This window comes from Limanda limanda, chromosome 12 (genome assembly GCF_963576545.1).
Source record: "Limanda limanda chromosome 12, fLimLim1.1, whole genome shotgun sequence".
NCBI lineage: Eukaryota > Metazoa > Chordata > Actinopteri > Pleuronectiformes > Pleuronectidae > Limanda > Limanda limanda.
Window position 1 is genome coordinate 20,523,088 of NC_083647.1, and position 13,628 is coordinate 20,536,715.

The following is a 13,628-nucleotide window of genomic DNA, read 5'->3' on the forward strand; positions in this document are numbered from 1 at the left end:
TCAGTAGGGTTTAATTTGGAGAACTGCGTCGGATGGTCCCGTCGCTGCTTGTAGCCAGAGGCGCTTGTTTTCAGGAGCTTCTCTCAAACGTGCCCTGGGATTTTAAATCTCCCCCGTTTGGGACAGTGAGGCAATCACAGTGAAATGAAAATTGCAGTGCGATGGGGAAAAAGGTTGGTTGATGTCTGTATTTCCGCGGGGCTGTCAGCAGAAATGATTTACAGTGTCTCTGTGTGCGCATTGAAAACGAACTGTGTGCAACATACTTGAGGATAATGTGTAATTATCCATCTCTTTGTAAAATTACATGGAAGTGCATTTTGAGCCCTGGTGCCAAATGTGCGAAAAAGCACGTACACAGACTTGGTTTGTGCGCGTGTGTGGGTGTGTGTCTTTCCAAAAAATTAAGGATTGTGCTGTTATTGTGGTGGAACTTGTATTTGTAGCCACGGGGCATAATAAAACCAATTGAATGTGTTGTGCATGCAGTTTTTTAAATGGATGTCAGTTGTTTCTCATGTGGCCTCTCCAGACTTAATGAGGTTCACATTTGCATCGCTGAAGTTTATCTTATCAAAATGCAACATTTGTCCCGTTATCAGCTTTGTGATATAAAATAAAAACTGTCGTTAAAAGTAGAAATCTTGATCTGAAATATAAATTCAGATTTCTCATTTTGTCAGGCAACCTTCTTTTAGTTTACTGTGAAATAACCCCCTCCTCCCAAAATGTAAAATATCTCAAGTTAGTATGAAGGTAAAACTGGTGAAACTGAAAATCTGTCCTATTTCTGTATCTGTATATGTATATAGACAAACCAAACACCATATTTACTTTCCCGATAAGCTAAGATAAGCTAAGATGAACTTTCTGAACCGGGGGAAATTCAGTCGTTACCGCGGCAGATAGTCAGAATGAGGTAAACAACATGTGGAAGTATTAATATTAAATAAAAATACAGACAGCGTGTACATAATTGTGCAGAGGAAACTGATGCTATTAAAGTTGTAATATGGAAAACTATTATTTTACACTCGCATGAGAAGGTTCTGCTGCTGCACGTCTCCGAGCTCAGACAGTGAAGCCTCAGTCTGCTCCTTTCAACTCACCACTGTCGAATTCTCTCTGTTTTAAACTGCTTCAAGTTTGACGACTGCTGAGTCAGTCTTTATGGAATATGCCTCATATTGTGCTGAAAAAGTGGTAATGGGATGGGTGGAGGGAGGGATCGCATTAAAAGAGAAATCCTGCTGTGTGTGTCTGTCTGTGTGTGTGGGGGGTGGCATTAGATTGACAGCCAAGCAGAGGAAGAGCATTTACCTGCAGGTTTTCGTGCCCTCGGGCCAACTGTAAATCTGGATGTATTTTTGAGTGACATTGTGTGTCTTTAGTTTGTGTTGCGTCCCTTTGGATTTGGGGAAACAGGTCACCATGGGAACGGTCTCTCACTCCAGGTGGTGTGTGTAATGGAATGTGGTCCCTCTGGGCACAGATTGTGTGTGTGTGCATGTGTGTGTGTGTGTGTGGCATACCTGGCTTTTTCTATTTCGAGTTTTTTCCACTCAAATGTTCTTTGTGAGGAACAAAAGGACAAGGAGGACTGGCTTGGTTCATTTGGCACAAGGTAGTTAAGAGCCTGACTTAAGTGTGTGTCTGTGTGTGTGTGTGTGTTGCAGAGAGAGAGAGAGAGTTGATTGTTGTTGTATGCCCTGCCCAGTGCTGACTTATAAACTCAATGCCCTCACCCAGTAGGGCATGAGCAGGCAGAAGTAGCAGAGGAGGGAGGGAGCGAGAAAATGGGTGAATATAAAATGACAGAATAAAGGATGATAAATAAAGGAATAGGAGGCAGTAAGAAAAGAAGAAGAAGAAGAGGGATAGGAGTGAGAGTGAAGAGAATCAGACGCTGCATGTCTGGTCGTGTCTGCTGCCATGCATTCCGGGCGAGGCCACTTCCTCTGCGCGATGACCCCAACCACCCCTTCGCTGCTGACTTGGTCCGTCCTGCCAGCTGCAGACCCGCTGTCGGGACTGGCCCACTCCTGGCAGCAAAGGGGTGGGAATGGTTTTAAGGACGAGTGGGAAAAACTCCGGAGAATACCGTGTCTGTCTAAGTGTGTATGAGTGTGTGAAAGTGGAAGTGAGCGAGCGAGTGAGTGTGTGAGCGGCAGCTGTGCACTGGAGAGAGAGCTCTCAGAATTTTCCAGAGCGAGAAAGAAGGAGAGCTTTTCCAGGGGATGAAATTCTTGGCTCCGCTGAAGCTCAGGGTACAGCTGGAGCACTTTTCTCTCCCTCCACCCTCATTCTCTCCCCCTATTCCTTCTCTTTTCACTTCCTCCCCTGCTTCCCTCTGTGGTTCTATCATGTCATTTCTTCTTTTTCCCGTTTCAGCCTCTCCATAACTCCAACTTCAGTTGTCATGATTTGCCTTGCCTCCCAATTTTTAATGAAATTAAACTCCATCGTTCCACTCGAGGGCCGGTTTAATATCTTGAATCTCCTCCACATGTCGGTCACGCTGCTGCTCGATTAGATTCACTTAGATTTGATGAAGCCTTATTGATCACATGAGGCTGTTGTAGCTGCAAGTGGTGATGGGATACATCACAGAAGAGTGGTACTTATAAAGGAGTCATGCAAATGGTTCCTCCTGCACAGCTGCATAGGTCAAACATTTGTTTTTTATATTGTGAGTTCAGACGACAGCTGTAGCTTGAGGCTTTAAACTTCTTCAGCCTCTGTCGTATCCCTGAGAATATCTCAGAAAATGTCCTAGAAGAAATGTCTTTAAATTTGGACTCAAGGATGAAGTGATGAAGTGTTTGTTTGTCAAACATCAACGGTCAAGGTCAAAGTACGACTACATTTCACAAAAACTTCTAATAGCATAACATGATTTAGTGATGATGTTGTCTATGAGCAAGGTCAGAGGTCAACATCACTATGTTCTGCCGCCACTCGGGAACACAAGGGGAGACTGTGACTGAATTTCCTGCAACAGTGACTGATTGGGTAACGGCAAGATTCTTATCCTCTGATCTGATTGGGTGGGAGGAAGTGTGTGATGGTTAATGTGCGGGTCGTGGTCGGGAGGAAGTCGACGAAGAAACGAGTTTGATCTAAAACAGAAGAAGTTAACCGGACCGAAATACCTTTGGATATTTCTCTCCTTATCGCATATGCACACAATCTCCACAAGATCTTTATTTCAGTGCTTTGTCTGATCACTCAGCCATTGGACGCACACACACACACACACACACACACACACACACACACACACACACACACACACACACACACACACACACACACACACACACACACACACACAGTCTCTCTCTCATACAAATGCAAAAACACAAACTGTGGAATTCATTGGAGTGGGGGGAAAGTCCCTGCTAATCTTGGACTTCCAGTCTTGCCTTGTTTCTTTCTTTCCAATGAGATTCACACAAATTTTCTTTCCTCTCCTCTTCCTCTCCTCTTCCTCTCCTCTCCTCTCCTTTCTTCCTCTTCCTCTTCCTCTCCTCTCTTCCTCTTCCTCTTCCTCTCCTCTCCTCTCTTCTTCGTCTCCTCTCTATCTCCCACACACTTTCTCTGCTCTTTGTGGAGGACACAAACTCGGTGCTGTTCAGACTGTGACTCATACACCAGGAATGCCCCACATTAACATGTGGAGAGATAGACGGAGGAAAAGGAGGGGCGGACGGGACAGGAGAGGAGGAGAGGAGAGGGGGAGCAGAGGATCACATCTGGGTACAAATGTAGCGAGTTCGGTGCAGATGGGGAAAAAATGAGTAAAATGACTAAAGGTCCTGTAGCGAGTCAAGGTTTGAGAATCTGTTTTGTCCTGAGGAGTCGAGGAAGGGAGTGAAGGAGAAGGGAGCAAGGGAGCAAGGGAGGGAGAGCAGGAAATGATTATGAGACTCTGGGTCTGTTTACACACAGACAGCTGTTGCACTTCATTGCTCTCTCTCTCTCTCTCTCTCTCTCTCTTTTCTCACTCCCTCTCCTTTTAGACATGTCGAGATGATTAGGGAATGGTTACAATGAGTCATCAGTGTCTGGATTGTGTATGTTCACAATGTGCACGTGCATGCTTGCACACGCATGTCAAGAAAAAGTTTTTGCCCGTGTGCACATGCACGAGAGGGTTTGTGTTGGTGAATGGAAAACAGGAGAAGTGAAGTTGCATTGTGTGTCGCATGGATACCGATTCCACAACAGTTTTATCTACAAGCCCAAGAATAGCATTGTGTGATAATACGGGGAAATACCTTGTGTGTGTGTGTGTGTGTTCGGGGTTGTTATGATTTGCTCTTGCATTATTGTGTGTTTCTCCTGATTTGTTGAATGTCGTTTGTGCTGAGGTGACCGTGATTTCTGTAAACTATTCAAATGTCAGTTTGTTCTACAAGGCAAGTGTGTGTGTGTTTGTTTGTGTGTGTGTTTGTGTGTGTCAGCATGACATGTAAAGAGTTTAAGCACAGGTGTTTATCTGGGTCACTCTGCTGTTTTGACATGTTTGTCTTGGTCTGTGTGAGCCACATACATCTGTGTCCATTTGTAGGTGTGTGTGCATGTGTGTGTGTGTGTGTGTTATGTTAAGATCCTGAGAACAAAGCGTGGCTGGGCCCGCTGTCCCTCCAGACGTTACGTTGCTCTCCTCTGGAGCGTACCCAGCAGCAGAAGTAGGTCGGCTGACGGCAGCCATCCTCTGGGCCGGTGTGGGGGGGGCGAAGCAGAGCGAGGTCTGGGTGGAGGTCCACGGGGCCGACACACCCGGGCTGAACACTAAACAGATCAGGGCTTGTAGGCTTAAGGGCCGTTTACACAGTGGATAAGATGTACTCGGTAACTGCATATCCTAAGAAATTTAACCCTTGACTGAGGATTTGGTCATTTAGTGGAATCCATTTTCACCAAACTGATGACTTATTACGTCTCAACTTCTTCTCGTACGCTGGGTGTATCTTCATGTGGAGTTGAATCGTTGTGATAATCTCAGAATAGGAGAGGAGCGCTTGATTTACTCAAGCTCGGCTGTTTTTTCACTGCTCTGTTGCTACTGAGTTTGAAGCCCAGCTGCCGTTCTGGACACTTCTCCCCTTTTCTCCCCTTGTCTCCCATACTTGGGCTCATAAGGACCATACTGGATAAATTAAAGTCAATTTTTTTTTTTTTTTTAATTCTCTTTTTATTTAGAAAGGAACATTTCCATCACATACATTAAATACAGCTGATTTTGTTCATACTGCCTTTCTGGGTTTTTTGTTTTATGGACCTAAACTACTCCATTTAGGAACAATAACAGAGGTAAAGAGAACACAACCGGGGAGCGCACTTCACATCAAAAAGAAAAAAGGAGGATCACACAAAACACAAGTATATTCAAATAAAATCAGATCTAACTGGTTTAACATACTCAGTCCATTTGGTCCAGGTCGTATAAAAAATGTCTTTCTCGACCTTGAGGGAAAAAGAGATCTTTTCCATAACATAAATCTCATACACAATTTCAATCCATTCATCAATGGTGGGAGGGTCCACTTTTAACCATTTCCTCGTGACACATTTCTTACTAGCTGCCAACAGTATAATTAATGTCAATTTAAATAACTTGAGATGTGCAGAGAACCCCCCTGCTGCTTTGTGCATGTGTGAAAAAAGCAAACTGTGGGTAAACTGTGCATCCAACTCTCCGGAGTTTACCCCGAGTGACCCCCCTCTGGTTGGTTGAGTCTTCGGTGGAGGTCGCCTCACTGCTCCTCTCCTCCTCCTCCAGACCTCCAGCTTGTCTCCTCCCTTCTCAACCCGAGCCAACAGGAGGCTCTTTCAGCTCCCTGCCGCCTCCTACAGCGCTTCATCTGTTCTGACCTCTCACTTTCTTCTGAGTCAGAAAGTTCCACACAGACTGTGCAGGGAATCCCCCGGCAGCCCACCTCCCACTGGGATCAGCCATGTTTGCCACCCTCTGTCTTTTGCAATCAGTACAAACCCCCCCTGCCATCAGACCCCCTTGGCTTGGATGGGTTACTTTAGCACCAGTAGGGGTGTAAACCCTTTCTCCACCGTGGATGTAAATGTCTTATTATTTTAAAGTTTGAGCCAGTGGGCTTGTTAAATATGACGCTGGTTTCACGAGCTCTATACTGTGGTTTGTTCTTAACACACTGATGTCAGATGCTGATGAAGTCATCGTGGTGCCGAGAGTTTCATCAGCTGCCGTAACTTTCTCCTTGTTCTCTTACGAAACTGTTCTACAGCTTTGAGCTGAGGGGCACGCTCGTCCTGAGGAATGTGCTTACACACACACACACAAACACACACACACACACACACACACACATACACACACACACACACACACACACACACACACACACACACACACACGTACAGTAGGACCCAATGTTCAAGCATAGCAACTCTCTATGCTGTGATTTACATTCCAGCAGTCAGCTCAAATTACAGACTGTAGCCTGGAACACGCAGTCGGGATCAGACGCATGTTTCTTGATGCACATGTGTATGTCAGCTGCGTGTGTGTGTGTGTGTGTGTGTGTGTGTGTGTGTGTCTGCACGCATGCTGTAGTTCCAGCGTCACTCTGCAGACTGTCAGTGTCGTTGCCGAGAGCAAGGCAGCGCAGGAAGTCATGACTTCCTCCTCCATCACTGGACCTCACCCTGCCCACGGCAAATATGTCCGCTAGACTTGACTCACCGGAGATGGACCAGAGGGCTTGTGTGTGTGTGTGTGTGTGAGTGTGAGCGCGTGTGTTTGTGTGTGTGTGTGTGTGTGTAGCATCACATGTTTCACACCAATCTAGGAAGTGTATAAGTACACTGTGCTATTTTAAACACGTCTCCCACATTTCCTGCTCCAGCAGAATCTTTCTCTTCCCCCCCCCCCGCATCTCTTTTTTTAACTACATTTCCCATCATGCTCCACGTTCACATGCTGTTCCTCCCTTTATATTTCCTCGGCTTCCTTTTTTTTTTTTTCTCCCAAAGCTTTTAATGGCTGTATCAGATGGCGAAACGATCTATGGAGATTTGTTTCAGTTTTTAGGTATGACAAAAGGCCATGCCCTCTCCTGTGTGTGTGTGTGTGTGTGTGTGTGTCTTTGTGTCTGTGTGTGTGTGTGTGTGTTGGCCGGGCAGTAGAGGAAGCTGTCGTGGGAGTGTCTTGCTCCTGGAGCTCCGAGGACAGATAACATTACCCTGCTGATGCTTACATAACTTCCAGGCAGCGCCACGTCATGCCTGACCCAGACACACGTACATGCACAGATGCGTGCACACACACACACACACACACACACACACACACACGTGCATGAATACAAATACTCATCTAGATCAGACAGCAGCCTCCACGGGGCTTTGATAGGATATGCAACGATTTGTGTGTGTCTGTCGGGGTGTCTCTCTCTCGCTCTCTCTGTGTGTGTGTGTGCTTTACTTTTTTTTTTAAGTCTATGTATTTACTAATGATTTTTTGGGAAATCCATCTGGGTGTAGTTGTTTAGTATGTAGGTCAGCTCACAAACAGACTTTGGTCTAACTCCAACACCACACGCACACACACACACGCACACACACACTCACACGAACGCACGCACGCTTTCCCCAAGAGGTTCAGTGTTTCCTTTCAATGTGGCGACCACATGTGCAGTCCTGAAATGAGGGGAAAGGGAAAAATAACTTCTTCTCCAAAAAGACGAACACAGCTTCAGCCTGAGAGACCGAAACCCAAACTGCTACACACTCAGAGCTCTGTCCTCATTAGCATATCGATTGATAGATTTGTGACGGGTGACTGCGTGTTCATGCCGTGTTCATGGCGTGCACAGAGGTAGGGGGGGCTATTACGGATGCAAGTAATTGTGCGTGTGTGAGTGAGGCCTGGACTCTCCGTGTTTGTGTGTGTTTTTGGGGGGCCCAGTCGCAGCTGCCTTTGACAGCTGCATGATGGGAAACATCTGATGAAACGTTGCATCATCTCCTCTGTCTGTGTGAATGTATGCACAGGACAGCTGGACTGTCGCTGCTCGTCTGAAAGTGCGTGCGTGTGGTGAAGTGTCCGACAGGATGTTTACCGTGGACATGTGTGTGTACTTCTTGTGTAAATCTTTAGCAACAAAAGTTTAACGTACAGGGGCGAGAAACAAATATAACTTGTGCATCTGCATGTGTGTCATATAAGTGCAGAGGCCGTACTCTCTTTTTCTTAGTAAGTCAACTTGGTTAAATCGATACCTGACATTTTCCTCCTCCGACTAAATAAATATATGTATCCTGCTCTCTTCTTCATTTTGGAATCTTTATTTTTTTTCTGGTTGGAGTTTAATGTCCTATTCATCGTGTGACTATCTTTCTCTCTGCTCTCGCCGCAGTTTGTCAGAGTTGTGCTTCGTCTTTGTCCACAACACAAAACACAGTTTGTCATCATTCCTGTGGTCTTCTCGGTTTGCTTTAGCAGTGGCTAAAATATGTGCACACCCGACTGACCCCTGAGTGATTTGCACATATGACCGGGGGGGGAAGTAAGATTTCTTTCTGTGACTCTTGCAGAAGGATTTGTTTGCTCACAGATGTAGTTTTGTGAGATTGATAATAATAATTCAAAGGCACCGGGACCTATTATGAATTTAATGATGCCTGCAGCAGTTTAACATTACTTTAGTTGTCGACTCATCTAAATTGATCACTGAGCAGAAGACTCGACCTGTCTCAACACAGCGTTTAACATGTTGATGGTGTTGTGGCTTTTCCTTTTAAAAGCCCATCGCTGCAGGGCTCCTCCTGTTGGCTCACAGTCGAGACAGTCTCAATCCCAACAGTCTCAGACTCATTTAATTTCACTTTTCACAAACAAAAGAATATTACAACACATGTAGTCTTTTCAAATCAAGCAAAAAAGCGTGATAGACAAAATATAAAGATAGACAAAAGGCAACAAAAAATATAATAGTTATTCACTTATAAAGGATAGTTCATCATTATATACTCACTGCATGTAAAATAATTAAATTGATGTGTGCCCACGACTTAATTTGTGTTTAATCATGATTTGCAAGACATCATTAATTTTCCAAAATAGCTAACACATCATGTCATTGTGACACAACACAGCTGAACAATTCATGATAATATTGAATAATTATAATGTTATCACCAAGCACAAGATCTTATAATGCTTAATATTAATGCAAGGCAGTGTCCACTTCTCCAGATCCTCCTGTAAATCCACAGGGGGCCAGATTACGCACAGACACCCCCCCCCCCCCCCCGTCAGTGATTCAGGTAATTCAGTGATGTCACCACACATGCAGGATATGAACTCATAATTGATCTCTGACAGTCAGAAGCGGAAGAAGCAACAGATGGAAGATGAGAAGGAGGTGCGTGCGCGTGTGTGTTTGTGTGTAATTATGTGTGTGAGTGTGTGTGTGCAGTTGGTGAGCTGTGTTGTCTAGGATTCCAGGAGGATTAGCCAGAGGAAGTCGTGACTCTATTTGAGGTGCTTAAAGGGCAAACGCGGGAGGAAAGACCGGAGAGTGACGTTACCACAATGTGGATCAAGGAGCACATTGACTTAATGTGTGCACGTGCAAACACACACACACACACACACACCTAGACACACAAGGACACACACACGGACACAATTACAACCACTCAAATCCACAACTGCTTGATTACCCAGAGTCCTTCTAAATGGCAGTCAGTCTAATACTATAAGACTTATATCAGTGTGTGTGTGTGTCTGTGTGTGTGTCTGTGAGTGTGAAGGTTTATAGGACAAAGACTGTCTTGTATTTTGGGGAGGGCTTGGGGGGGGGGCAGTTGGGCCTGTTGGGTCCAGTCCTGGGGGCCAGGGATGGGAATGCGTGTGTGTGTGAGAGTGTGTGAGTGTGTGAGTGTGTGTGTGTGTGAGTGTGTGAGTGTGTGTGTGTGTGTGTGTGTGTGTGTGTGTGTGTGTGTGTGTGTGTGTGTGTGTGTGTGTGTGTGTGTGTGTCGCTGAGTGAAGAGCAGAGACTGTCTAAACACACGTCTGTTTGCGGAGAGAGAGAGAGAGAGACGGATAGTTTACTGAGATACAGAGAGTGTGTGTGTGTGTTTGAGACGGTGTGTGAGCAAGAGGAAAAGTGGCTGAGCAGTGATGGAAAGAGGGTTAGAGGAGTAGTGTGTGTGTGTGTGTGTGTGTGTGTGTGTGTGTTCTCCACATGCTATGACCTTCTACTCAATGAGGACTTTCATATCCCTCTTTGCTCGTCAGCATGGTGGGGAGCAGGACTGAAAGACGTCTGTCTCTCCGTACCTGTGACACACACACACACACACACACACACAAACACACACACAGTGGACTTTCCTCAGGTTGTGTTTATTTGCGCATAATTGTACGTATTTACTGTACGCTTACCTATTTGTTTTTGGCCGGTGAGAGGTCAGGAAAGAGGGGATGAATCAGGGAGGCTGGCAGAGAGAGGGAGAGTAACGAAGAGGCGAATAGGGAAAGGATGAAGCAAGCAAGGAAGGGAGGGATGAAGTGAGTAATTGTAATGAAAGGTGCAGGAGTGAGTAATAGGTGAAGGGAGTGAGAGGAAGAGAGAGAGGGAAGTTCTTGCGGGAGGAATTCCTTATACGTGGAATGGAGAGATAGGAAAAAGAGGGGAAGAAAGGCAAAGGATGGCAGGAACACAAGGAGGCTGAGAGAAGATGAAAGGATGAAAATAGTCAAATGATCAGTTCCCTTAAAATACAGAAATAACAAACACATTTTCTCACTCGTAGCCGGTAAATGAGAAAACACAAACGGTGAAATGTCCCTTTAGAGAAGGAGCCTGTTTGATGGCGTCTGAACGGACAGAAAATATTAGTGTGTCTTGCATGTGTTTTCATAGGAAGCTAGGGCCTCTGTGTGCGTGCGTGTCTGTGTGTGTGTGTCTGTGTGTGTGTGTTCGCTGTATGATTTATTCTGAGGCCAGGTCTGCCTCCAGCTGTCCCACCGGGGTCCCAATGACTCTACCAGCCGCAGACCTCCATCACGGAGAGAAGGAGAGAGACGCTCTTGCAGGGGAGAGATATGGATTGTGGAAAAGTCAACATCATTATCAAGCTGCAAATTCAATCAGATTTTCTTGCTTCTCGTCGGGACGGAGAGATTTTGATTCTTCCTTTACAGCGATTAGTCATTTGCCATCGTTCACACAACAAGACGCAACTTTTCATTTACATTTAGATTCTTGTGTTTTTGCTTTTTGAGCCCATGCATGTGGGTCGGAAGGAGTTTGAGATGGTTGCTGTCTTCAGTGTTTATTAGTAAGTTAGCAGGATCCAGAAATTGTTTGCAATTTCTAAAAAACATTGTGAGATTGGACGCTTTTCAACTTTTTTACCTCGATTTCTCAGACAACAATAATGAATCTTAATGTTCAGACATATTCAGGCAACTCATATTTAGATTGTGGACATTTTGGTGCAGATCCAAATACAAATCAGGATCTGGTGAATTTCAATGTGGTTTCATAAGGAGACCGTTGGGCCTTGATGGAGTTATGAGCTCTACCCCTCACGTTTATTTATGATTTAACCTTTATTTAACCCAGAAGTCCCTTGAGATTAATATCTCTCCTTTTGAGGGAGACCTGGCCCAGAAAGCACAACATTTCAATATTTTTCAGAAGCTAAATACATGCACCAGTGCTCTCATGAATGAAATGGGTCAAAAACAAGATCAGATAACATTTCCATATGTATAATATCAAAGCAAAGTCATTTGTGGACCTTCTACTGAATAAACTTTAGTCTTATACAAACTGAATCCATCTGTGTGGCCCTCCCTGTGCCACCACTGTGTTGTCGTGTCCCTCAATGTTGATTGACAAATGTGAATGAGAATTTACTTCATTGTGAGCCGCCTGGTTAAATAAATAACCCCCCCTCCCCACCCCCCCACTCTCTCTTCTCTAGGTCCTGCTGAGGTTCCCATGATGTCCCCAAATGGGTCGATCCCTCCCATCCACGTCCCCCCAGGATACATCTCACAGGTTTGTGTGTGTGTGTGTGTGTGTGTGTGTGTGTGTGTGTGTGTGTGTGTGTGTGTGTGTGTGTGTGTGTGTGTGTGTGTGTGTGTGTGTGTGTGTGTGTGTGTGTGTGTGTGTGTGTGTGTGTGTTTGTTTGTCCTGAGTCTTGATAGTTGCAGACTTTTCCCTTGTTTATCTCGTGTTTGTGTCAAGTGGGAGTTTCAGGCCAAAGAAGAGACTGCTTTTAATTAGCCCGTGGTTTGTTTTTGCTAAAAAACACTTTCTTAAGCTCGGGATCATGTGATCTTGTGTTGACTCGTCATGTCACATTGCTTTTAAGTATAAAAGGTGTAAGATCTATTCAAGCTTTATTCATTGTGCATGGGGGCGAGTTGAGCACTTATTTACAGCCAATAAAATAGCTGCTTTGCAAGGATGAAGTGAATCCAGCTGCCAGATGGCTTCTAGACTTCTAGTTCTTATACTTGTACTCTAAGGTGTTTGTTTTTGCTGAACAACCACCAGAAGTGGGTCAAGTGCTCATCATAAAGCATTAATAAGATGGACGTCATCCGCCCTCTTCCTGCAGTCTGCAAGAAAGAGGCGTATCCAAGGCAACCTCCTCCCTCACCCGGAGCACCGAGCAGGAATGTGCTGAATGTCGAGGGCGCTTTTGTTTCCGCGACTTTCTCACGTGTGTGTGTCGGATTGTTCTCGAGCAGATGCCGTCGCAAAGATATCAAAACAAGAAGAACTCTTTCTCCACTTAATCTCGGTGCTTTTGGGGAAGATTGTGACATCATGAACTGGTTTAAGGGAAAGTCTGACATGTGAGTGGTGTGGTGGGGTTTAAGGTCAGTGGATGAACACAGGTCTGTGGGCGGTCCTCACCAGTGTAGTGTTCCAGATACATACGTGGTCTGCCTGCGGTGGGGTTGTGGTCCTGTGCCAGTGGAAGTCAGGTCATTGGCTCACCGTGGGTGTGTGTTTGTGTTTGCTTGTCTGTGTGTGTGTCTGTGTGTGTGTGTGTCTGTGTGTGTGTCAGTGGGGATCGGGCCAAGTGTGAGCGGGAAACACTGTCATTCTTACATAAACAAGCCTGATAGGAGAGACAGGCACGGGGTGGGTAGGTTTTCATGGGGAGGGCTGGAAGAAGGGATGGATGGATGGAGAGAGAGAGAGAAAGAGAGAGAGAGAGAGAGACAGAACTGTGGTTGTGGACGGTCGTGTGTTGACAGATGGATTTTGCACATGTTCTTGTGTCCTTGGTGGTTTGCGCTGATGCTTGCGTTGTGATGGGGGTGGGGGGTGGGGGTGGGGGGTGCCGCCGCCCACTTTTGTTGTGTTTGCGATGAGTGTGCGTCTCCTTGTCGGTAAATGTCGTGTGGGTTCGCAGGTCGGCTCCACATGTACTCACGCAGGGACTTTGCCCTTGTTTTCCTGTAAACTTGTTGTTTTTCTCCTCTGCAGCGTAGGAGGGGATGAGGGGCCAATAGGGGGCCTCCTCTTCCTCCTCCTCTTCCTCCTCCTCCTCTTCCTCCTCCTCCTCCTCCTCCTCTTCCTCCTCCTCTTCTTTTTCTCCCCCTCTCT

General features: G+C 45.7%; 1 protein-coding gene across 2 annotated transcripts in view; it reads left to right on the plus strand.

The window, feature by feature from the left end:
- Window positions 1-13,628, plus strand: part of fndc3ba (fibronectin type III domain containing 3Ba) — a 99,038-nt gene that overhangs the window by 34,701 nt on the left and 50,709 nt on the right. For both annotated transcript variants that reach the window (XM_061083261.1, XM_061083262.1), the window contains exon 4: window positions 11,986-12,062. In XM_061083261.1, the coding sequence (XP_060939244.1) occupies window positions 11,986-12,062 (77 nt within the window). The remainder of the gene's footprint in view (window positions 1-11,985; window positions 12,063-13,628) is intronic.